Genomic DNA, 25,584 nt, shown 5'->3' with positions numbered 1-25,584 from the left:
ATGTTTTAACAGTGCATGTGTGTACTTCCACTGAAAATATTTTATCTGAACTTCTCACTTTTTCTGTTCTGAGTTAGACTCAGTTGGCTGACTTTCAGGTGTATTGCCTATTTTTAATTAACGAGTAGCAACTTAAATTAAATGTTGATATTATTTGTTGGCATCAAACAGTGACATTTGGTGGGGCATCGTTATCTGTTGCACTTTATGTTATTTAATAGTTATATTGTTATCTTTGTTTTTAGAAAATGTCTTACTAAATTTTAAAATACAGACTCTTGCTATCACTTTTCAGACTAGCAATGTGAATTACTACGTGGTAGGTCATCAGTATGATGCATTATTACAAAGGAATATTGGAGTTGTTTAACGACTGGTCTCTTAATTTTCTATCAGATTAAAATGTATTAAAATTTTAAGTGGAGGTTAAAACATTGCTTTAGTTTGTGTGTTATGATATGGGAATTTCTCGGATAATTGAATAAGCTAATTTAAAGTTGGCAGATCAACTTCTTTACTGTTTAAACAACAGAGCAAGTTACAATAAACTTAAAGTTGAGGAAGAAATGAGGAAAAGGCAAGTGTGGAAAAATTTAACTTATGCTAAGCAATTCAACTACTCCACATATGAAGCTGTATCAGGAGAAGTTTCAGAATTTTCAACCTTGATATTTGATTCTTCTGCTTAATTCACTGACTTTGGACAGCCTCCAGACTTAAAAACAGATGACAATTTTGTAGATTTCCTTTAGGCAATTATCATCATCACATTATGACAGTTACAGAGTTATTATTTTTATGCTTAGTTTTATTCTTATTTAAATTTTTATCTATGAAGCTACAGTAAGAAATACTCTTATTTCTCCAAACAAAATGTCACATTATGAATTACGTAACACAAGATGATCTTCGATGAATCATAAATTCTAACTTTATCACTTACGTCATTGTCCTTAAGGATTTAATTTTTTAGCTGATGTCTGAATTTAAAGTTCTGTTTCTCCTTTTGACTATTAATGTTATGGTAAAAATTAAAACTCGCTAACTATTCCTCTTTACCCTAATGCAGATCAAGTGTTAATCATATTTAGTTCTAAATTCAATGAAGAGGTTTAAATGTGTTTTTCATAAATCAAATAAATGTTTTGTCCAGTACATTTTTAGATCTCAAAAACTGTCTAACTCAGTTTCTATTACCCCCCTTAAATAATTATCTAATTACACGAAAATGTTTGGTTAATCAACAAAGCACTGGGAATAAAGAGGAATTAGGAGGGTAACGGCACTTAATCAATGAGGCTTTCTTACAATTGTATACTCGGCAATATAATTAAATACAACAGAATCTGTTATTCATAGAGGTAAAAAAGAAATATGTAAGCCATTGTGCCCATGTGGATCAGCAATTGGATCTCTCATCTAAAGAATTTTGAATTTTGTATATATTTTTGATACAATTGTCACAGTCCTGTGAACAAAGAAAGGTGAACTGATTAGAATGTAATGAATATCCAGGTAGATTACTTAATTTCAACACTGAGCATTTTAATCGAAAACAGCCAATGCTTTACCATTGGAAAATTTAGAAACTACTCAGAACACATGTTGGATCCGTTAATATGTTGCAGAAAGGCATTTATTCCCACACACCCCTTAATTTATCTACTTATATTGATGACTACTTGTATTGAGTATGTTTGCTATGACTGCATAGTCTCCGATTCTTCAATTCTTGTTTCACATGATCTAATAAGAAGATGGAATGGATATAAATAACCACAAAAACAAAACATTTAGTCTGTCTCCTAATTTCTGGATGTTTATAGTCTATTTACTCTTACTTAAAGTAAGGTAATTGGAATTAGTGAATTCAATTCTTGCTTGACATTTAATGGTCTGCAAATGTCCAGCTACGGGAAGAGGGATCAAAGAGAATTACATGTTCTTGAAATATTTCATGAAATCAAAGTTCAAAATATCACCTAAAATAATATACATTACTTAGATCCCATGTAAAAGGGAAGTACTACTCCCTAGTTGAATCCACTACTATAAAATAGACGTCTCCATACAACTTTGACAAATATGAAAGTACTTCTCCCAAGTTCTTCTAACATTTACTTCTGTGAAAACAAAATCTCAACATCAGTTTGAATGCACTGACTCCCAAACACTTAGAGTGATGGGAATTCCCAAGAAAATGGGAGCTTGTGTTTGGAAATGTAATGGTGGCCTTGCTGTGGATGGTGGGAGTGAACAGTTCTAGAATCTGGAGGAAGGAAGACAAGAAGGATTTCTCTGGATCAGGGGGTGAAAGTCTTAGAAAATGCATGATAAAACCACAACCGAGTCATTTTGAGGTAGGAAACATGAAGGTGTTTTCTCTTGGATAATTAGTATTTGGGGATAATAGTATCATTCAGAGGTATCACATGGGTATGCATGTTGGGAAATTTGTAAAATCCTACCAGCTAGAATGATATGCTTTGGGAACACCTAGGAGATGCTACCTAACTTCTAGCACTGTCTATTTCTCCTGATCTGTAATAATTTGTTACAGTCTCCTGAGATTACATTAAGGATACAAACGAACGAACTACATGTACTTTCAGTTCCTTCTGGTAAAACTGAAATGTGGAGGATGAAGACCCCTCTGGGTCAAAAACTGTTTGGAAGAGGGAAAAAGTAGAAGCAAAGTAGATGTGAAGATCACCCCCCGCTCCCCCCCCAGGGAGATAAACTGCACAAAAAATCTAGGTTTAGGTCTTTCTACTAGCAAGTGTTCAGCAGCTTCCCTAGCACAAAGCTCCTCTCAAAATTTTAAATCCAAGTGTTACATCCCTTATAATGTTCTTTCTCTAACTCTTAGTCTTACTTCTGTCTTTCTGCTATTCCTTTCCCCTTTATCTCCTTGTTTTGTCTTTTCTCTTCTTTTGCCAACACCTTTCATTTCCCTTTTCTTTGGGGCAAGGTGAGAGAATTATCTAGTACTCTCATAAGAGCAATGAATAAATATATCTGAAACCCAAACAGTGACAGCCACAAGCAGCACAAACCCCAAATAATGGACTTAACGTTTCCTGGGCAAAAGCCTGGTGGGTGGTAGGTATGCCACACAAAACCTTAAATTTGTAAGAAGATCCATGTTACTTTAGATGTAGTAGAAGGAGGAATATTTATTTTTGGTTTTGTGCATTTTGAGACATTTACATTTTAGCCAACATATCGTAAAGTCATTTTAAAAAATCAGCTTCTAAGAAGCAATGTTTCTAACACGATCTACCACATACTTTCTCTTTACAAGTTTTCCCCAAATAAGAAACTAATGTATAAATGATAATTTAACCACCTGGGACTCTTAGTTCTAAAATCTGAATATAGAGTTAGGAAATTAAATAAGATTATTAATGGTTTATCTGTAGCAATAACTTGTTTCAGTAAAGAGAAGAGAGCAAGAATTAGCTACCACTTGAAAGATTTTCATCTAAATTTTTTTTTGTCCGTGCAGCGCAGCATGTGGGATCTTAGCTCCCTGACCAGGGATCGAACCCTCAACCCCTGCAGTGGAAGCATGGAGTCCCAACATGCACTGTTTTTAGAAGTCCTCTTCTAAAAATTTGAACGTGATTTGAGTAGTACTTAAGGTTCTGCTGGGTTTTCACACAGTAAATGATAGTTCTTTCATTAATTATCAAAGAACTTTCAAGTTTGAGGGAGTTTGAAGTTATCTTATGAAAGCTTCCCCTTTTCCACATCATTTCCCTCATTATTTTAATTCACATTTTAATTGAACTTTTTACAATTTTCAGGAGCTTTCTCACACATTCTATCTTTTCTTTTCGACAATATCACTACAGGGGCTGGGGCAGTTCTGGGATTATTTGCTTAATTATATACAAGAAAAAATGGGGGCACTGATGCCAATTCTTGATCCCAGAGGTCTCTCTGTTACCTCTCATGCATCTGGGTCCTCAATGTTTCACATTCTCTGAGAAGTTATAGTGTTTTAAGATCTTTCTCCTCATTTATTAAGGCACAGTGAGTGGCTTAGACCGAATTGCATAGCAACCAACCAGCATATTTGCCTGGAATCTACATCTGCTAAACATGCTAGGCATTCCTACTATTCCGAAGAGGTTTTCTAAGAACTTTTGTCAGTGTCGGTGCAAATCTTGCTATGGGTGCAATGTTGGGGAAGTCCTTGTTTAATACATCTAGCTGCTGGTGTGTGAGACCCCCCTTAGAGACCAGGTGCTTTCTAAACTGTTTCCCTCATTCAAAGAAAATGAAAAAAAAAAAAAACAAAACAAAACAGGATGAACGCACACAGAGTCTTCCCCATTCTGCTTACTTGGTCGCTAGGATCATCTTTTTTCTTGCTGTCTGTTCTTTCTGTTCCATATGTTGTCTGGCAAGATGTTCTCCTACTGCTTTGGCTGGAAACTCTGTTTCACAAGTGTAGCCAAAATCTCTAGCCAAGTGTAACGCCTCCCCTGTTGGCAGACAATAAAAGTCAGTTTCTCACTAATTTCCTTGGCAGACAATAAAAGTCAGTTTCTCACTAATGTCCAAATTCAACAAGAGGAACACCTTCTCTTTCCTCAAGCCTCATTCCTGGTTGTGGTCATGTGAATCATTTTTCCTATTCATTCTAAATAATCCAAGGAAAGGAGCTTTGGGGGTGGGGTGGGGTTAAGAAACATGGAGAAACAGAAGCTACTTACCCGGCAGGGGTATGTGGGAAATTGAGGGGGAAAATCAGAAGCACAGTCCAGGAGTTTGGATTCCCCTGGAGGCTCTGACCATTAGACCAGATGGACATCTGAGATCTTACACATGAATGCCCTGGGGGAAAAGCTCTATGGGCATGTCATTTTGTTGCTGCCCAACCTACAACCTATTCTCAATGTATCCTAAATATTCAGATATCTTTTCCAGGAGGCCTATCAAAACACTGGCAAAAGGTCCACATAAATTTTCAAAGAAGTGGGAACACTTTGGAAAGGGAAATAATTGAATTATATCAATTTCACAACATTATGTTGCTAAAGAGATTATACTGCCTAATTACAGTACTAGCGTTATCAGGCTTCATGGTGAGCCTCAGTACCTTTTAGTACTATGTATAGTACTTCTTCAGTACCTTATAAAAAATACAGTGCTTCCTAAGTACAGTATAATGATAAATAACTTTTGTTCTTTCACAAAATCTGAAAGACATGGGGTAAAAATGACTTATTGGCAAGGCAAGATTTGGCCATGGACTCCAGTTTGGAAAACAACAGTATTTTTAAAGCTCAATCAAGCCAATACTTACTTGACCATTAAAACTTTAAAAAAGCAAGCTCTCACTACCTATATATTGAGCACCTACTTCATTCAAGGCAAAGTGCTAGGGAGGAGTAAAGGCAGATATAAAAGGGCACCAAAGATTGTCCCTGTTTCTAGGAAGGTGACAGTCATATCAATGATAGTAGTCACAACAACAACAAATCCAGAAACACCTCAGTAGCACTTTATAAGTTATACTGCATCTACATAAGCATTATCTATAGTCTGTACGTGTTCACTGACATTATATTGATATTATATATCAATATATGTGTTGATATATAATATCAACACATATATGTGTGTATATATATACTTTTTCCCCTCTACTGTTTGTGCAATAGTAGGAGAAGTGAAACAGTGCAAACAGGAGGATGGCAGCGTGCCTCTTAAATTTTGTGTTAAAACCTGATTCTTGAGGATCTGGCCCATTTTAGGCAAACCTCTCACCGTGTGGTAGTTTTAAAAACAGTTTGAATGGAACAGCTGCTATTTACATTTACACTGACAGCCAGATCCTTCCTTCCCTTAGCTCTGTTTACTGCTTTCTCCTGCTTGCGACGTAACATTGTTACTGGATGTATAGCGATGCTACATCAAAAGAAGTGGCAAGTGAAGACACTCTGACGTGTGGTTAAAATGAGTAGACCGTGCCACAAGAGCTTTGTGTGCGAGGACCCAGGAATGAATTAATTAATGGATCCATGGATTAAAAGACACACGACATTCAGGAACAATGACAAATCTACAGTTCAATCCTGTACCACAGATATCTTAGAGTCAACGGGTTTAAGAAAAATAGAAAACTTTGGAGCAGAAAAGCATGTGAATAAGACTCTAGGGGATTTGACTGATTTGTGAAAATAAAGAACTACGAGCTTCTCTGTCTCTGTGGGGAGACGAAGTACCCACGTGAACAAGTAGGTGCAGTAATCTGGGGTGACAGAGTAATCCCTGGAGGGCTAGATCCCATAGAGCAAACATGGTAGCGGCTGTCTCATTTCTGTGCACGATGAGGTGGGGTGCCCCGTAGTGGTTGTTTTCCAGAGAGGATTTAAGCTCTTCCTTTATTTCAATGCACTGTGCCACCTGACAAACCAGGACCACCCCACCTCTGCTTCTTTACACCACTGAAGCAACACAGTAACTTTGGCAAATACGTCCATTGTACTTCATGTCATTCCAAAAATTACTGTTTTAGAAGTAGGATACATGCGGGATAGTTTGAGAGCTTGGACAGAATATTCTAAGTGCAAGGCTTTAGGCTCTCTATGCCAAGTAGTGACACCCCCCTTCCAAAAAAGGGGAAAACACTAAGCATTTTTCAATAGTAACAGCAGCAGTTAATGACTCATGTTGAGGACCTCTCTCTCAAAAAACCAACACAAGCAAAGTTACAGAATATGGGAAGAGCATAAAAAGAGACTTTGCTCTTTTTCAGGGCATCCATTTTTCACACTCAAAAGCAAAAGGTAAAAAACTAAAGGTAAATATTAGGAAACACTTACATGGCAATTATTGGTGAAGCCCAGAAATGGAAAGTTAGTGGAAAACATGTTTTCTGAGGAAAGTGGATTGATCATTTTACTGAGATCCCGGGTTCCCACATTATTTTACCTGAAACAGGTCTAAATGCATTTTTAAAATAGAAATGAACACACCTAATTTCAACATTTTATCCGGTCATTAAGGATTTTTTCTCCTTTTAGAATTATTGTATTTTAGAAGAAAATGTACTTTAGACAACTGTAAATCAATATCTAAAACTAATTTGTACTAAAGGATACTTTTACATAGTTATTCGCTAGACAATTCTCACCAACTGTCACTAAATTCATTGCCTTAGAAAGAATTCAGGTTTAACTTCTTATTGTAATACCCAATATTATTAAATGAAAGCAACAATTCATATGTGTTAAATTCCAGCCACATATCTGTGATTTCAATTTTAATTACATGTATGGAATAACACATTCAAATCTATCTCTGGGATTATTCTGAGAAGCACCTATTAGATAGCAAATTTGAGAATATTTTCAAATCTGAATGAGATATTTAAAAAGTTATAAAAAAATGTCAAGCTTCAGTAAACGCTAGAGCTGAAGGACAGGTTTAATGTACCCGTTACAGGCTTCCAGAAAGATTCTAAAAGGAGTGCACTCTGTAACACTATGTATCATATAATCTACACTATAGGTAAGTGCCTTATAATGTGGTAGTTTCCCTATTTAACGAGGATTTTGTTTAAATATCAACACTTTGTTCCTCAAAGTGATAGTTTTGTTCCCCATTCCATACTCTGTGCTTAGTACAGTGCCCAATTCGTAATAGGTACTTAGTAAACATCTGTTAAATGGAAAAGCTTTCAAATATTTTATTGGTTAATTATGACAATAATCTTGCGAGGCACCCCTTCCAAAGAATATAAGTGAAAAACTAGAGCAAAAGAGAATTGCTAGAAAGAATGAAATACATAAAAAACCCGTTGAGTACATCATTGTATCAGTGGAGCCATTTAGTAAAATAGATTATGCTTGAAGACAGTGTTTTTCAATCCTTGCTATTCCCATAACCTGGGAGTTTGTTTAATATGTGTGTATACAAGCATGTGTACATACACACACACACACACACTCCCCCCCCACACACACACCAGGGTTTCACCCCCTGTCATTCAATCTCTGGAGCCAGGGCATCTGCATTTTTTGGAAGCTCCTGACCTCATCTCAAACCAGGGTTGTCCTAAGGTGAAGGGAAAGCATTATGTGGGGATGAAATATACACCTTCCCCCAAAACAAGGATTCTGTGGCTTATATCAATAAAAAAGAAAACAGGGCTTCCCTGGTGGCGCAGTGGTTGAGAGTTCGCCTGCCGATGCAGGGGACACGGGTTCGTGCCCCGGTCGGCGAAGATCCCACATGCCGCGGAGCGGCTGGGCCCGTGAGCCATGGCCGCTGAGCCTGCGCGTCCGGAGCCTGTGCTCCGCAATGGGAGAGGCCACAACAGTGAGAGGCCCGCGTACCGCAAAAAAAACCCAGTTACCATGGAGTTAATATTAAACTGTAAAGACCTCTGTCTATCTGGGTTCTTGCATACTGAGTTCTGCCTTATTTTGCTGATATAATACACACTCTAGAAACAAAAATGGCTATGTGGTGGGGTAAAGGAGAGACACTGTTAGGGGACCAAAGTCATCAGTCAATTAAAAAAGTATATTTGTTTAAGGAGATTTAGTGTAAGATGAAACTTGCTTTTCATAACAATAGGGGAAAATGGATTATCAATAAAAGATGTTGGGACAACTGGCTGGCCATCCGGGGAAAAAAAACAAGTAAAATTAGATCTATATCATACATCCAACAACAAAAAAAAGTCCAGATGGATCAAAGATTTAAACATAAAATATAGATCCACAAAGTAATTAGAAGGTAACATGGGAGAAATATTTTATAATCTTGGGATAAAAAAGGACTTTCAAAATATTACAATAAAAATGAAAGGCCATGGAATAAAATATATGAGAAATATGATTATATCAATATAAAACAGTTCTGCATGACATAGATCTGAACAAATAAGCACCCAAACAAAAAACTCATAATAGTAAACAGACAAACCAGAGCCAGGGGTGGAGACGCTTTGCAACTCATATCAGAGGCACACAGCCCGTTTTCCTTATATACAATGAGCACTTACAAATGAATGAGAAAAATGTAAAACGTTACCCTATTGGTACAAAGTAAGTGAACAGACAAAAAAGCTCATAAAATTCTCCTAAGAATATACTCAACCTCCTTCATAATAGAGGTAGTTTATTTTTTTTTTCCACTCAAATTAGCAAAGATCAAAAAATTGATAGCACCCTGCTTGGGCTAGAGTATAGGGAAGTACTAGCATATTGATGCTCTTACCCCCATCACTGATAGAATTATAAATTTACAACCACTGTAAAGAGCCATCTTCCAATAATCTTTTTTTTTCTTTTTTAACATCTTTATTGGGGTATAATTGCTTTACAATGGTGTGTTAGTTTCTGCTTTATAACAAAGTGAATCAGTTATGCATATACATATGTTCCCATATCTCTTCCCTCCAATAATCTTTTAAAATTACAAATGCAAATATCTTTTGACCCTGCAACACATTCTTAGGAATTTATTGAACAGATACACTTGCATATCTGAAGAATTATTTATGTAAGTGTGAGGTTGCTTATTGTAGCATTATTAGTAATAGCCAAAGATTAAAAGCACCTATATGATATTTAGTAGGTCACTGGTTAAATAAATTACGATGCACTCAAACAATGGAATACTGTGCATGTTTAAAAGAATGAACAACTTGTAAAAACTGAAAATAAAACTAAGATAATGTGTGGGGCTTCCCTGGTGGCGCAGTGGTTGAGAGTCCGCCTGCCAGTGCAGGGGACGCGGGTTCGTGCCCCGGTCCGGGAGGATCCCACATGCCGCGGAGCGGCTGCGCCTGTGAGCCATGGCCGCTGAGCCTGCGCGTCCGGAGCCTGTGCTCCGCGACGGGAGAGTCCACAGCGGTGAGAGGCCCGCGTACCGCAAAAAAAAAAAAAGATAATGTGTGAAAAAATGTGCAGAACAGTGTGTATAGAGTGCTATAATTTTTTAAATAAAAACCAAAACTATGCATACACATATATATCCTTGGAAGGAAACAGAGAAACCAGTAACATTTGTTTCTTCCAGGAGGGGATCTAAATGGGGAATAGAGTGAAAAGGAGACATTTCACTATATATCCTTTGTAACTTTTGAATTTTTACCATCTAACGAATTACCTACTTAAAATTATATTAATTAAAAAGCAAAACTGCTCTCTGACTCAGTTCTTAGAAAGATTTCATCTAAACTCAAATACTTGTTGTAAATTAAAACCTAAGCAATTCCAAAACTTTCATTACTATTCAGTAGGAGTTAGATGTCATTAGGAATAATTACAATCTACCATTTTATTAGAACACCTATGCATTTTGACAAATGTAAACAATGGAGAAAAGCAGAAACTGAGTTTTGAGAAGCGCATTAGTTGGCATGAACTTTGAAAGAGAGCATAGTAGAAAAAAGAAAAAACCTAGGAAAGTAATGCAGAGACGTGCTTCTGAGGAAGCTTCGTGATTTGCAGGAGTGAGTAGCATGCTGGACCAAAGGGGCAAAGGCAGGACTGAGCCGAACAGGCTTGGATACATTTGTTTTTTTGTGCCAGAATAGGAGTAGGAATCCAAGCACACCACAAGCACACAGTCAGACACAAGGGCATAAGTGCAATAGCCTATTTCCTCTACCCTCTACATGTAAACACGTTTCTCCCTGAAAATGAATGAAACCATAAGATACAGGTCAGGGGAGCACTATTAGGAAGTAAGCGAATGATTTAAGAAGATTCCTCTGAGATGATGTCTATTTATCCACAATATTGTAAGATACTGAGATCAATTATTGAAAATTCTGATAGACATGAGTTCTCAGATATTAGACAACAATATCAAATTGTTACCTAATGATCAATTATCAAAGCAGGGTCTCTCGATAGAAACCATTCCATGACTTAGAATAAGAAATTTACAGATAATACCTATAAGTCTGAAAAAAAAGGCATTTTTCCAAGAAAGACCTTAAAATGACTAACATAGACTGCACTCGCATTTACTTATTGAGTCCAATTCCACTGGCAGCTCTGAAACGCAAAGCTGTGCCCGAGAAGACATTGTCAATGCTAGAGTGTTTGTGTGCAAAAGGGGACACCAGGGTCCCCTAGTGATTAGGCTCTTCCAGGTCATCGTGTGACTAAAGTGAGCACCAGTTAGAATTATTATAACAATATAACAAGGGGTCAATGTATTACCCTTTTAATATCACATACAGTTTTAGAAGAAAGCTGGAAACCTTTATCCCAGAGGAGGGACTTAGGTGGAAATGTGATATCTGGAATGGCTGGTGAAGGAGTTATGTTGGGACGATGGTCCTTTCAGACCTACAGCCATGCTGTGCGTCCTCAGAGATTAGCCCTAAGCTCCACACACCCAGAGAAACCCACTCTGGTACCTGTGTGAAGACAAGGGGAATAGCACCTTTGTCCTAAATTCCGTGAGAAGAGCAAATAATGCTGAGTGTGCCCTGTGCGTGTATTATCACTGATACTTGGCAAAAGGATTTTGGCGTTTGAATCCTACAAGCCTCAAGTAGCGAACAATACCTCTTCCTAAATTAAAAAGCCATGGACTAATCGTACGAAGAAAACTTGCTCCCTAATATCTCGTTTATAGGAAAGCATTCATTGTCAAGTTGATCGTTCTTTTCCCTGGTTTCTTGGAAATGCAATCATATAGGCTCAGGATTAAAGACAAAGGGGAAATAGCACCAAGTGATAACATTCCTGTCTCCTACCTTAGGTTGATTTGGCTGAAGTGGAAGGAAAAGGTTTTGTAGGATAGTCTCCTAACTAACTAACTAGATTGGCACCCTTTTGAAAGTACAAGAGACACTATTGATAATTATTCCAGAAAAACAGAAAGAACCAAGATTTAATGTCATCCTAACTTTGGGGGATTAAGTGGCAGCAGATGGTGCATCAGATGTTAAAAACAGCTTGTACTATTGGATGCAAAAAAGCCCCACAAGCTTGCCCAGGATTCCTAGCAGCACGGATGTCCAATCCATGGTGAAAAACAGGCTCAGGAATTGATAACTCTTTCTATTCCTTAGTTATATTGTTATAACTGTTGTAACTCTAACTATAAATATATAGTTAAATTCAGAAGTAGTTTAGCAATGCAACTGTTCAGAATCCATGCCACTAACATAAATCCGAGTGGAAAACACATGGTGATGTTGCAAACCAGAAGACCTGGGTTCTCCTCCTTGCTGCTCCCGTGATCCTGTGCAAAATGGTTAATCTCACTGTACCTTAGTTTTCTCATTTGAGAATAAAGATAACTAAAATTTATCGACACCAACTTTTTGCTGGGCACCCTGTGAACTGCTTTATAAACATTCTGATTTCGCTCCGGCAACAACCTTATGAGGAGGGTACTATTATTAACACCTCTTTATAGGTAAGGACACTGATGCTCAGAGAGGTTGTGAGTCTTTCCCTAGAGCACACAGCTAGTAAGTGGTAGAAGTGGGTTCAAACAAGGTTATTTGGCTCCAGAAGCATACTCTTTAACCACGTGCGCTATGTCCCACTGCCTTAGACTACTCAATCTTCCATATCCCTCCAGGGTTAAAGTTTTATGATCCTGAGTAAATTCTGCTATTAAGTAACACTATTGTTTAGGGAGAAAGAGACAAGAGAACAGGTACTAATTTTTATTAAGTGTCTCTTTGCCCCACTGTGTCAAGTGTTTAACGTAGCGAATGTATTTAATTCTACAAAAGACACACAAGGCAGATGTGGCAGAAATGGGAGCTGGACCGTCCAAGATTTGTCCTTTCTTTTATACTACAGAGTTGTTGCTGAGAAGATTCTGCCCAGCTAGACACTACATTTTCTGGTATATCTCATGCCTCTGGAATTAGGCATAGCCATGGGACTAGTTGTCATGGAATGTATACGGTAGCAACGTGGGCCAATTCCTGGCCAAGTGGATTGGAAGCTCTGTCCTTTCACCATCGTGTCTTTCCTTATTGTGAGCTGAATGCCTAGGGCTCTCAGGACCTAGAGGAGGCCATAGCTAGAGGTGGAAGTACTCTGGTCCCTGAATGAGACTAAGAGGAAGGAAGGGCCCGGGGGAGAAACACTCACGTCATCTGTGAAGAGTGAGAAATAAGCTTCTATTGTGTTAAGCCACTGAAAATTTGGAAATTAACTGTTATAACAGCTAGCATTACCCTAAACATCACAGATAGTGTGATCCTTATCTGTAAGTTAGGAAAATGAAGCTCAGTCAGGTTAAGCAACCTGCCCAAAGTCAGCCAAATGTCAAAAGTATTATTACTGGGGGCAGAGGTGGAGGTACTAGGCCAAGGGATGAGGTGAGGTGTGCAGGACAGGGGCTGGGAGCTTACTTTAAAAAGAAAGGAAAGAAAGAAGGAAGGAAGGAAGGAAGGAAGGAAGGAAGGAAGGAAGGAAGGAAGGAAGGAAGGAAGGAAGAAAGGAAGGAAGGAAGGAAGGAAGGAAGGAAGGAAGGAAGAAGGGAGGGAAAACTAAAGAAGGAGGCAAAAGGGACTAAAGGTTTAGATTTGAAAAGAGTGAATAGATACCAAACACAATATGTGTAAATGGTCCCCTTTCTTTTGCTGATGCATATTTATACCCTTCACTGCCCCATACTGTTTTTTAAATATATATATAAACAGAACTTGATATCTGGTCATGACAAACTGAAAGCCAAGGCATTTATGTTTAAGGACTTAACTATGCTTTTGGAACTCCTGGTGCTGCCTGAGAATGCTCTATGAGCCTTTGCAAGTCCCAGGAAAGCACCCCACTCAAGGGAACAAAACTTCCCTCCAGCAGCACTCCATAACTTTGGCCATCTTGGAAAACCTCAAGTGAGGTGGGAGAGATAGACGGGAATGACTCCTCATTCCTGCCATAATTGACCCCTTATACTTGTTTTAACAACCACCAATGTTGCAAAGATTGTTCTGGAATAAAATATAGAGGAAGCAGCTAATTGGTGATTCATAAATAATAAATATATAGCAAGAGTGTTAGAACTAGAACAATAATATTGGCCAAACTCTTTGAATGTTTTCCAGATATAGAATTTCTCCCACTCTGGAAGAGTCTGGGATTATCCCAAGATCTCAGGAAGATCAGCGAATCGGGTTAAGCAATTCTAATCCCCTGAATTTTCTGGAAAATGACAACTCTCTAATGTTATAGATACGAGAGTGGACAAAGGAGAAGTCATAGCAATGTGATTAACAAGGGAAAATAAAAAGAACTCCAGGCTTATGATAAAGTGGGTACAAGAAGTTGTACCAACCATTAGTTATATATCTAAACCCCATTAAATGAAGACATATGAGTAAAAAAGGAATATGATCCAGTATTACATTCAGTGGACTCTGAATTCAAATACTCACATCTCATTGTAAGTCAAATATATCTGTGCTACGTGGACCGAAAAAAAATCCCCACTCTAAATATCTGCCTTACTAAAATGTTCAATTTCCAAACAACTTTATCTGGTGAAAAAAGTTAGTCAGTCTTGAGTTCTTCCTCCCACTGATTATTAGGCGCAATGCTATTTGTAACAGAAATGTTGTGAATAATTTAAATATTATAAATTTGCATGAAATAGCCCTCTCATAAATTCCTAAAATAGTCCCTACAATAATGACTCTAAGATGTTGATTTGACAACGATGCTAGAATGGCACTATTAGTAGAGTGACTCCATTTAAAAGAAATACAGGGGGGGCTTCCCTGGTGGCGCAGTGGTTGAGAGTCTGCCTGCCAATGCAGAGGACACAGGTTCGAGCCCTGGTCTGGGAGGATCCCGCAACTAGCCCCGTGAGCCACAATTACTGAGCCTGCGAGTCTGGAGACTGTGCTCCGCAACAAGAGAGGCCGCGATAGTGAGAGGTCGGCGCACCGCGATGAAGAGTGGCCCCCGCTTGCCGCAACTAGAGAAAGCCCTCGCACAGAAACGAAGAACCAACACGGCCATAAATAAATAAATAAATAAAAATTTAAAATAAAAAAGGCAAAATTCCTTAAAAAAAAAAAAAAGAAAGAAATACAGGGGGAAATGATTATAAAATAATTTAAAACAAAATGATTGAAAACCCAAGGCAAGTGTGGAAACCTAGGAATATCACGATGAAACCACTGTGAGGTTTGTGACAAGGGTAGTTTTTGAAAACCATACCTTCATTTGCTAATTTCATTCCCTGTTATAAGGTACCTTACTGTTCACTGACTGAATCTTGACAAAGGGTAAATCATGTCTGCATGGAGAGTCTAGCAGGGTCCCCATACACTACTCTTTCTTTGGGATTTTTATCAAAACAGCATCAATGGCAAGGCTGTATTCAAAGCATCCCCACAAAGGGGCCGAGACAAGTACTAAAAAGTCGCAGAAGGTCGACCTTAAGGAGATTTATTTCCAAGTGTGGTCGAGGAGGAATAAAGCCAGTCAGAATTATCTTGTTCTCAAGTGCTGTACCAAAATGGGGAAGGATTGAACCATTGCTGGACTGAACCCCAGCAATGTCTTGGGCCATCAGGAAGGTAAAAAGTTTCTAAATGATGAAACCAATTAGTATTCTTTCCTACAGAACCTTAGGTCTATAAGAAAGCTGATGGACCATTTTTGACAGTTGGAAATCTCATTTTAGAATTTCTGGAAAAAACTAATCTAAAATGTCACTGGCTCCCGCAAAAATGTTTGATTGAGGGGCAAAAATATTACCAAAGACATGGTCGATTCAAGGTCTATGAATACCAACCAGTAACCACGGTAAAGTTTTAATTTACCAGCTAAAATGGTATAAGCAAAACAAGCTTGAAATAACTGAATTAAATCCATGTTAGCACAAAGAGGACAAAGGTCACACATATTAGGTTCTCCTCTTGTCCTAAGACCACTATGTAGTTTTTTAAACCATGGGTCATGACCCATGACTCAACAATGAGTCTTGAAATAAATTTAGTGGGCTTACACTCAGCATTTAAAAGTAGTGGGTTTACAATCAGCATTTTAAAAGAATACAAAAATATGAAATAGAATAAAAATACCATAGAACATAGTACATAGTAGTGAAACTTAAGACGCGTGTGTGTGTGTGAGAGAGAGAGAATGCACACATTTGAGGGTCATAATGTAACATGTGGGGAGTTGAGGAATGTAAAAGGTCCCTTTGCCCCTAAATCTCATTTCCTCAGTTCCATCAGAATGCCTGGAATTCAACAATAAAATATTTATTTCTCTACACCATGAATATTTGGGGGATTTCAAAAGCATCCAGTTAAAGTGAGATGTATCTGAGAAGGATACAGTCTTAAGTTCCATCAGCCAAGGCTGATGTGACACCTCTGTGAGCAGAGGTGAACACAAGCGAAGCACTTTTGTGATAGGAGAGTTTTGCTGGAAGAGTAGATGGCAAGACCACGAGAGTGTCCTAGGATTTCACGTTTTAACCTGTATCCTTTCTGTGAGCGTCCATCAATGATTCCCACACAGGGTGCTCTGGTGTTGTGGGCTAACATAAAAATCAATAAGAAGAATTCTGAATATACCCTTTTAGGGTTCTTCAGGTTTTACTGGATAGACATTCACAGACACCTTGGATAAAGGTCTCTCTTAGGGCCTTTACTTTTCACACCAGTTACATGAAAAGTATCTCAAGGAACATTTAAGTCAATGATCCTTAAGCCTCATTATACATCAGGGGGTGTTTTTGAAAATGTAGATACCTGTGCCGTACCCCCAGAGACTGCATTTCAAGTGGTTTGGGAATGGGGCCCAGGCCCATGATTTTACTGTGGAATTGGGTTTGAGAACCAATCATGTTCTACGATTCATATGATTCTTGAATCCACTCATATTTTGAACAGATTTTGTTCTTTTGTTAGATAGCTATAATTTTCATGATGTTTTCACTTAAACTAAGCAGGAATCTGTCTCTCTTTAGAATCAATCCATGAGTCATTTTTTTCTACTTTGCTCTTCCTTGAGTACGCCCAGCCCCCATGGATGGATTATGGGTCAACTCCCTTTACCATATGCCAGCTCTTAGTATTAGTATACACAGCAAACAGCACAAGATATATAACATAGTAACAGTTAACACTTATTAAATGTTCATGACCAATAATACTATTGTGGTTGTTATCATTATTACAATTAGGGAGTAAAGCAAAGATACCTGTTAATAGCAAAATCAGGGACTTCTCTGGTGGCCCAGTGGGTAAGACTCTGCACTCCCAATGCAGAGGGCCCGGGTTTGATCCCTGGTCAGGGAACTAGGTCCCACATACATGCCGCAACTAAAGATCCCATGTGTCACAACTAAAACCTGGTGCAGCCTAAATAAATAAATAAATATTTTTTAAAAAAATACCAAAATCACCAAAGCAATTTTGCCAAGACCAAGGTCAAGAACACACTACTTCACAGAGTTGTTCAGTAAGTAGTGTGTGTTGATAATCTGGAAAAAGGCAAGATGTTTGTTTGTATGTTTCACTTACCTTTTACTTCCTACAGTGTCTTATGGTCAAGTGAGAAACGAATGCAAGAAAAGTGTCATAGGTGTGCTCAGATAAGGCTTGGCAAAAAGGCTTCTTCGTTCATATTTAAGGCAATAGCATTCTAGGTTATGGAAGAACTCTCCTTTGAATTCAAAAGCTCCTCCACAAAGTTTAAAAGGTCTCCAATAATACCTCTTCTTAGAAGACTGAATGAGAATATGTAAAGTTTAGTTCTTACAGAAGAAACACAAGGGAAAAGGTAAATTGGAAAACAAAAACTTCTGGGGGTATGTTTCCACGTCTGTGTCTACCCCACTGGCGAACCTTAACCTTTCTGTGAGTCAGCTTACCCACACATAAAGCCGTGGAACTTCACTGTACTTTAAGAGATGTCTATCGGATTAATACAGTGTGCTCTCAGGCTTGGTGCCATGTCTTGAGTCCTGTGAACTCTCTATAAAGGATTATTATTTATCCTGTAGATCATGTTGCACTGAATAACAATGAGTTAAACCAGATTTATCTGAATGCTAAAATAAACAATAATAAAAATCACAATTGCAGAGTTTTTTTGTTGCTGTTATGTGGGGAATACTTGTCTAAGTACCTAAATCTTCTATTGTTATCTTCTTTCCTATTACTGCCAAGATTAGTAAATCAGATGATAGTTTATGAATCAATATCTAAGCCTTATATTAAGTCTAATTTAATCTTCATTATCATGATTAGTTGGGAAATTCACCTGTAACTATCGTAACAGTATAGACAAAAATGAAACAGCATAATCAAACAAACGTGAATTTCAAAGAATTGCTAACCTTCCATCATTACCTTGTGGAGCTAAAAAGTCATACCTTCAACTAAGGAAGTGAGGAGGGTAACGTTGGCTGCTTTCCGTCTTCCGGCTGGCAAGTTCAGGCCAAGCCTATCCAGTTTCTCCCTCAGGCAGCGACCCCCATTCTTGGATTTTGCTCTGTCCGAAAACAAACAAAAGCTAGGTTTTGAAGGTTGACATTCGGAGTAAAATGATGAGAAGACTTGACCACATGGGGTATTCAACATGGGACAGAAAATGTAAGGGCTGAGGGTTGGGGAGCGTGGTACCAGTACAGTTAGAAGACCGCAGTGCCAGAAAACACCTTTTTCTTACCTTCTCAAAATGCCTCCCAAGAGTGAAGCATTGAGGCATTCAGGTGGTGAGAGGCGTCTCTTCACCTCAGCAATGGTCACCTTGTATTTGGAAGTAGAACTGAGAAGGGACAAACGACCAGGGACAGAGCAAAACAAGTCTGTGGGGTTGACCACGCAGGTGCCACCTTTGGAGGGAAATATATATTATATATTAGTGACTGTGTGAGCAGATAACAACGTAAAACACATGTGATAAACTTACTATCACAACACTACATAGGATTTGGAAACACCTGGCACAATTTTCCTTATACATATATCACCTGGATCATCTCAGACAGCTGCTCTGAAGATGTCCTTTCAAATAACACTCAAGGTTTGTCTTTCAAATATCACACAGAAAATATTTGTGAGGGTATAAAAATTAAAATATTTTAGCCAAAATTAGCATCCTATGGAGTGTTGGCTGGCCCACCAAATTTAATTTTGACATCATCCACAACAAGAAACACTTCAATTAGGTAAATACCCACAAAGGGTAGATATTATATATCCATGGCTCTGTGTGTGTGTGTTTTTGTATGTGCACGCATAAACACAATGGATAGGGTTTTTTTTTAATCCATGACTTACTATATAGACAAAAGTTTTGAAGCTCTTTTCTAAAATGTTTGAGAAGCGCCATCTCTCTCCCCTCGATCATCTAACAACTATAGGCACCAGAGTCATTCAATCCCCAGGTACCACTAAAACTCATGTGCCCATTGCCAGAAACTCCCAACCCATGTGAGTGGATAATTGGTCAAATTTCTCTACATATGTCAGCCGTCAGGATCAGCACACACAATCAAACACAGCACCAGACTTAGAACATAGTAACAGTAACACATTAAATGTTAATGGCCAATAATGTTACTGTATTTGTTATTATCGTTATTACTAGTAGAGAACAAAGCAAAGTTAACTGCTGTTAGCAAAATCACTAAAGCAATTTCGCCCTGCTGGGGTTCCTGGAGCAGAAGCCTTGTGTCTCCAAGGTCCAGAAAGCCCCCTGGAGCTTTTCTCTCCTCCAGGAATAACAGAGAACATCCCCTAACCTCAGGCAGCTGAAGTAGACTTGAGGACGCAAAGTGATCATCAGTGGGGAGGGTTTCCTACTGCCGGATCCTCCCTTAACGCAAAAATCCTGAGCCAGTGTCCACGCTGCTAATGCAGTGGCTGTACAGCCTCAGGATCCAAGGCTCCTCCCTGTGCCCTGAATAATCTGAGGGCAGAGCTTTGGAGGTTCCGTGGCAAGTTCAAATTCAAAGGTTGCTTTTCTGAGCATACATTGTATTTCTTCAGTTATGGGTAATCTTAAGACCCATCTCCAGAAAACGGTCAAGTTCTATGAGGGAAATGAGGAAAAAGTAGGTGGAGGAAGAAAAATGGGCAAGAGAGTGTTGTCCAATATTTTTACTCAAAGGGTAGTTCTCAGCTGGCAGCACTGGCATCTCCTTGGCAGCGTGTTAGAAATGCAGAATCTCAGGCCCAACCACAGACCTTCTGAGTCAGAGTCTGCATTTGAACGAGTCCCTCAGGTGATTCATGTGCTCGTTACTTTTTTTTTTAACATCTTTATTGGAGTATAATTGCTTTACAATGGTGTGTTAGTTTCTGCTTTACAACAAAATGAATCAGTTATATATATACATACATTCCCATATCTCTTCCCTCTTGCATCTCCCTCCCTCCCACCCTCCCTACCCCACCCCTCCAGGCGGTCACAAAGCACCGAGCTGATCTCCCTGTGCTATGCGGCTGCTTCCCACTAGCTATCTACCTTACGTTTGGTAGTGTATATATGCCCATGCCTCTCTCTTGCCTTGTCACAGCTTACCCTCCCTCCTCCCCATATCCTCTAGTTCATTCTCTAGCAGGTCTGTGTCTTTATTCCTGTCTTACCCCTAGGTTCTTCATGACATTTTTTCTCTTAAATTCCATATATATGTGTTAGCATACGGTATTTGTCTCTCTCTTTCTGACTTACTTCACTCTGTATGACAGACTCTAGGTCTATCCACCTCATTACAAATAGCTCAATTTCGTTTCTTTTTATGGCTGAGTAATATTCCATTGTATATATGTGCCACATCTTCTTTATCCATTCATCCGAGGATGGACACTTAGGTTGTTTCCATCTCCGGGCTATTGTAAATAGAGCAGCAATGAACATTTTGGTACATGGCTCTTTTTGAATTATGGTTTTCTCAGGGTATATGCCCAGTAGTGGGATTGCTGGGTCGTATGGTAGTTCTATTTGTAGTTTTGCTCATTACACTTTGAGAAGCACTGGTGTAGGAGTCACCACCTGCCTTCCCTTCCTTGAGTGAGCAGCTCAGATGGAATGTTATGTCCATCAGGTCTGTGGCATTCAGATTCAGGTGTGTTTTCTAGGCACCAGGGCTAAGGAATCTGGGAGGATGTTTAAAAGGACAAAGGGGCCCTGGACCTGGGTGCAGAGAACAGGTTAACTTTGCCCCACTCTTAAAGTGTTTCTACCCCTGTGCTTTCTGGAATTCCTCCTGCTGTCCTACAGTTATCCAAGATTCCCCTGAAAGTGCTAGGACCTGGGTCTTTCTCCCTAAGCATTCCGAGGCTGGAGATCACCCTGAATGCCCCCTACTCCAAAACACAGGACCGGATATTGAGAACATCCAAGCAGCCAGCTCTCTACAGGCTGGAAGACGAGTCCTGTACACTTGGCTAAATTCCCAATGCTGGTGTCTGGAAACCTGCCCTCAGTTTGAAGCCTGAAAGGTCATAGTCTCAATGATCGAATTGAAATTCTTCTTGGCAGTTAAACTTGTGGCCAACATAGTGAAAAAATATACAAATGCCTGCCTCAGGAGCTGGAAAAACAAATTCAACTGTGTTTCCCCACCTCACAATCTCAGAGAGAATTTTTAAACAAATAATAATAATTTCTGCAGATTTCTGGTCTAGAAACTACCACTATACTTTCACTGATCCTCTCACTTTTTACCTCTAGATGCAAAATGTATTTTAAAAGTAAACTCAAGTGACCTGTCAAAAGTTGAGATGAACAGGAAAGTAAGCTAGATATCAGTGAATCTGGGTTTTATTGTTGTGTTGTAAGAATCATGACCCTGTTAGCTTTAGGACTTAGGCAATAGTGAGGTCATCTGAAGCAAAAATATTAAGAAAATAAGGGAGTTCCCTGGTGGTCTAGTGGTTAGGACTCTGAGTTTCCACTGCTGGGGGCCTGGCTTCAACTCCTGGTCAGGGAACTAAGTTCCTACAAGCCGCACGCACAGCCGGAGGGAAAAAAAAAAAAAAAGAAAGAAAGAAAGAAAGAAAAGAAAAAGAAAGGAAATAAATAATAATGTTTTTACTCAAAATTCACACATTTTCTCCTGAAAATGGGCTTTCAACTATGGTCACTATGAATCATCAGCAAATTTATATTCTTACATAAATCTTCCTCTCTTGCATGCTAGCCAGTACACACACAGTGCAGAACACAAGAATCTCACCCAACCGGTCTCAAGTTCATTATCAGTGTACGTGTTGTTTTCCAGGAAAGGAAAGGGCACAATTTTAGAACTTTCCTATCTTTGTTAATCTGCGGTAGGTTAAAAATCAAATACAGGGAGTTGCAGAAGATTATAATTTTTGTAAAAGAAGGAGTTATATTGGGCTTTCTCCAACTGGAAAACTGCCCCCTTTGGGCAAAGTGAACCCCCTGTGCTGAAAGCCAGCTGTTCTCAGGGAAGTCACTGAGTCTGCCAGCTAGCCAAGAGAGAACTCTCTGGGCCCTGGGTCTTCTCTCCTGCATCCAGGTTAGCCTTCTGGCTTATGCTCACATAAGCACTTATTAGGTAAGTCACACAGGCTGCATATTAAGAATATGCTTTATGCACACACAAATCGCCTGGAGGATTTATTTTGTATTCAGGATTAGCCATCAACTCTAGAGTCTTTTATTTTTTATGTCACAGCATCTTTAAAGGGAATTTCTGTTACTTTGATACTTGGCATTGCTGCAGCCTTGGGGAACTCTCTTGTCCTGGTTAAAGATTTGGCAACTTGTAGAGTTTACAGCAGCATGTGGGGAACCTGATGTCTTTCTTCCCAGTGGTTTATTTTTTAAGGAGAAAGAAAAGAGTAATAGGTCAACATAACCAGCGTTTTGCATTTGGAATGAAGGTGGGACGTCTCTAAGGGGCTCCAGACTACAGATGGCAATGATGAGATTTCAGAAAAGGAAAGTCATGAAAGGGTCAACTACGTCAAGCCATTTAGAGTGTTCCTCCCGGGTGTCACTAGCTGAAATTCCTCTTGGTGCCTGTGTTGCATGTCAGCTCTTATTGAAATTATGCAATATTCATTCTAGACCCAGCACTCCAGTTAGGGGTGTCTCTGGTGCCATAGCTAGGGTTCTCATGCCATACTTCGCTAGAGTACACCCCTTTTCCATTCATAGTGCACAGACGCAATACTTCCATGGGATTTACTATTTTAAAAATCGACATTTGGAGATAGAGCTTCCTACTTCCAGTGATGCTGCAAACTCAGATGGGTAGCTATAGTAACAGCATAAGAAATCATCTACTCAAGGTCACTTGTTAGGACGTGGCTATCATAAAAGGGATAACTTTGCCACAACTACAGTGAAAAGTCAACCAAAGCCTGTGTGGGGAACAAAACCAGCACAAAATACAGAGATGCAGATCCTCCAGCGGCCAGACTTTGTCAGATCCCGTGAGGCCAAAAAAGCACGGGGATGGGGCTGCACCCGCCTTGGCGTGCTGGGGACGGTGTGGGGGAGGGAAAGAGGTAAAAGGTTGGCCAACTAGTGACCCATGCGACCTTAGGCGGGTAATTCTGGGCCTCCGTCTGCCCATCTCAAAAATGGGGATGCTCACACCTGCTCCATTTATTTCCCTTATTTATTGTGAGGAGGTACAACGGAAAACGGACGCACGCGTGCTCCTTAACCCGAGTTAAGGCCACTCAACCTTACCATTGTGTTGAACAACCGCCGCGGCGCTGGGCGCAAGCTGCAGAGCGCGACAAGACCCGCCCACTTTTTACGCAGCTACGGAATCGGAAAGCCAGGCGCCTCTGCCTGGGTCCGCTTTTCCTCTTCTCCTTCCAGGCAATTAGGGCAGAGGTAAGAATCCGGGCCCTCTCCCAGGAACTGCGGCTCCCCTGGAACCCCTAAAGCTGCCTCTAAGCTACTCTTCCCCTCCGGGTGCCTTCCCGCCTCGGAGCAGAGCTGAGGACGGCTAGAGGCCCCGCACGCTACGCAGGTGCGATCAATACTTCCCGCGGGCTTCCGGGCGCGGGCCCGTGCGCGCAGCCTCTCCAAAGCCGCAGCGCCGCCCCACTCGCCGCCGCCTCGGTGTTGACATCATTAGACCAAATCTGGAGAGCAAAATAAATGCTCTGTTCGCCTTACAGCCAAACAGATGTTTACAATTCAAATGAAAGAAATACAAATGGCAGGGATTTTTTTTCTCCCCTTCTTCATCTCCAGTGATCGCTCGTTTTTTTCTGACACATTAAAAAATGTGTAAGTGATTACAGGAGTTTTCTGTCCCTGTTTGTTCTGCGGCTGCATTTCTGTGAGGTGAGCGTGTAAACGGGGTAGGGTAGGAGCATTCTCGGCTGCTTTCTCTCTAGCCTCTCGCCCTTCTCAGTCCCAATTACCCACCCCTCGCCCCACGTAATCCCCTCCCTCCACGCAAAGCAGATGTTAATTGTAATCAAACAGTAAAGGGATAAGGGGCCTAACTGCAATCAAATAGGCCTCGGATGCCGCATCCGCAGCTAGCTGCACTGTTTGGGGGAAGGATAGGTCGTTACAGGTATTACTGGGTTACCAAGTCTGAATGCGCTTATCCAGGTCGAGATTCCACGCAGAACAAAAGAAAGGGAGGTCTGCACGGAGAGACCTTCTGGTTTAAGGTAGTGGTCGGTGTGTAACGTGTGTGCAGAGAGTGCTTTGGCTTTTGGTGATGTCCAAAGCAATAAAGAAATTAGAGAGACATCAGTAGGCTATGGAAAAGTAGCTCCCCTGCCCCTAAAATAGATTTCCAACAAACCATGCCTCTAGATCCTTCGGTACATGAATTTTATACTTCATATAAAGGAGACTGAATTCTGCATCTGCAGCATCTGTGTTTGGGCACTAAGACGGCAGGCGAAGCCCCAGGTGTATTTCTGACAGTATTTTCACAGTGAATGAGCCACAGTGATGAGTTTTGGTGATTTAAGTAAACAGAGATTCCAGGGGCTCTGACAAAAGAAAAGGAATAGGGCTTCTCACTCCCCCCCCCCCCCCCCGCCTTTAATCTTACTCCTTTCAGGAGCTGCTGAAAGAGTCAAAGTCTCTCTCTAACTCCAGTTCCAAAGCCCAGGGCCCTCGCGAAACCCGAAAATACAAAGGAAATCTCATCCTTCTGCTCAAGCCGCCTGTGGGCAGCCGTGAAGGCTGCAGACGGGAAGAGTGGTCGGGTCCATCCACCCGGTTAATGGCAGACTGGGCGACTGATGGTAAGCCCCCTTTCACGGAAGCTTTTTTTTTTTTTAAATTAAATCAGATCTGACAGTGTTTGCACCGCAGCGTAAATGCCTCCGCTGGTGTGCCAGTCACCTCTAAGCGATCTGACGCACTCCAGCTCTCTTAAAACGTGCAGAGTTCAGATCATATTAATTCCCCCAAAATGTTTTGATTCAAAGTAGTTTGTATTTTGTGTAGCCACGGGCAATCCAGTAAGCGCTCCTTCCTTCCCGTGGCCGGGTCCGCTCCCTCTCCGCGTGGCCCAGAGGCTATGGCGGTATTTAAGCTTCTGAAATTAGCCTGGGGCTGCAAGGCAGAGTGATCACAAAGCGAAACAAGGGCGCTTCCCCTCTTCACTTTTTTCTTTTTTTTTTTCTTCCTTTTT

General features: G+C 40.1%; 1 protein-coding gene across 1 annotated transcript in view; it reads right to left on the bottom strand.

Moving 5' to 3' along the window:
- TFAP2D (transcription factor AP-2 delta) overlaps nt 1-25,584 on the bottom strand; it is a 55,206-nt gene that overhangs the window by 20,957 nt on the left and 8,665 nt on the right. The window contains exons 4-6 of the mRNA XM_030871100.2: nt 18,651-18,816; nt 18,355-18,473; nt 4,352-4,493 (exon numbers count right to left, since the gene is read on the bottom strand). Of these exons, the coding sequence (XP_030726960.1) occupies nt 4,352-4,493; nt 18,355-18,473; nt 18,651-18,816 (427 nt within the window). The remainder of the gene's footprint in view (nt 1-4,351; nt 4,494-18,354; nt 18,474-18,650; nt 18,817-25,584) is intronic.

Source organism: Globicephala melas, chromosome 11, assembly GCF_963455315.2.
Source record: "Globicephala melas chromosome 11, mGloMel1.2, whole genome shotgun sequence".
In the NCBI taxonomy this organism is placed as follows: Eukaryota; Metazoa; Chordata; class Mammalia; order Artiodactyla; family Delphinidae; genus Globicephala; species Globicephala melas.
The sequence above is the reverse complement of the archived record's forward strand: the minus strand, read 5'-3'. Positions and strand labels throughout refer to the sequence as shown.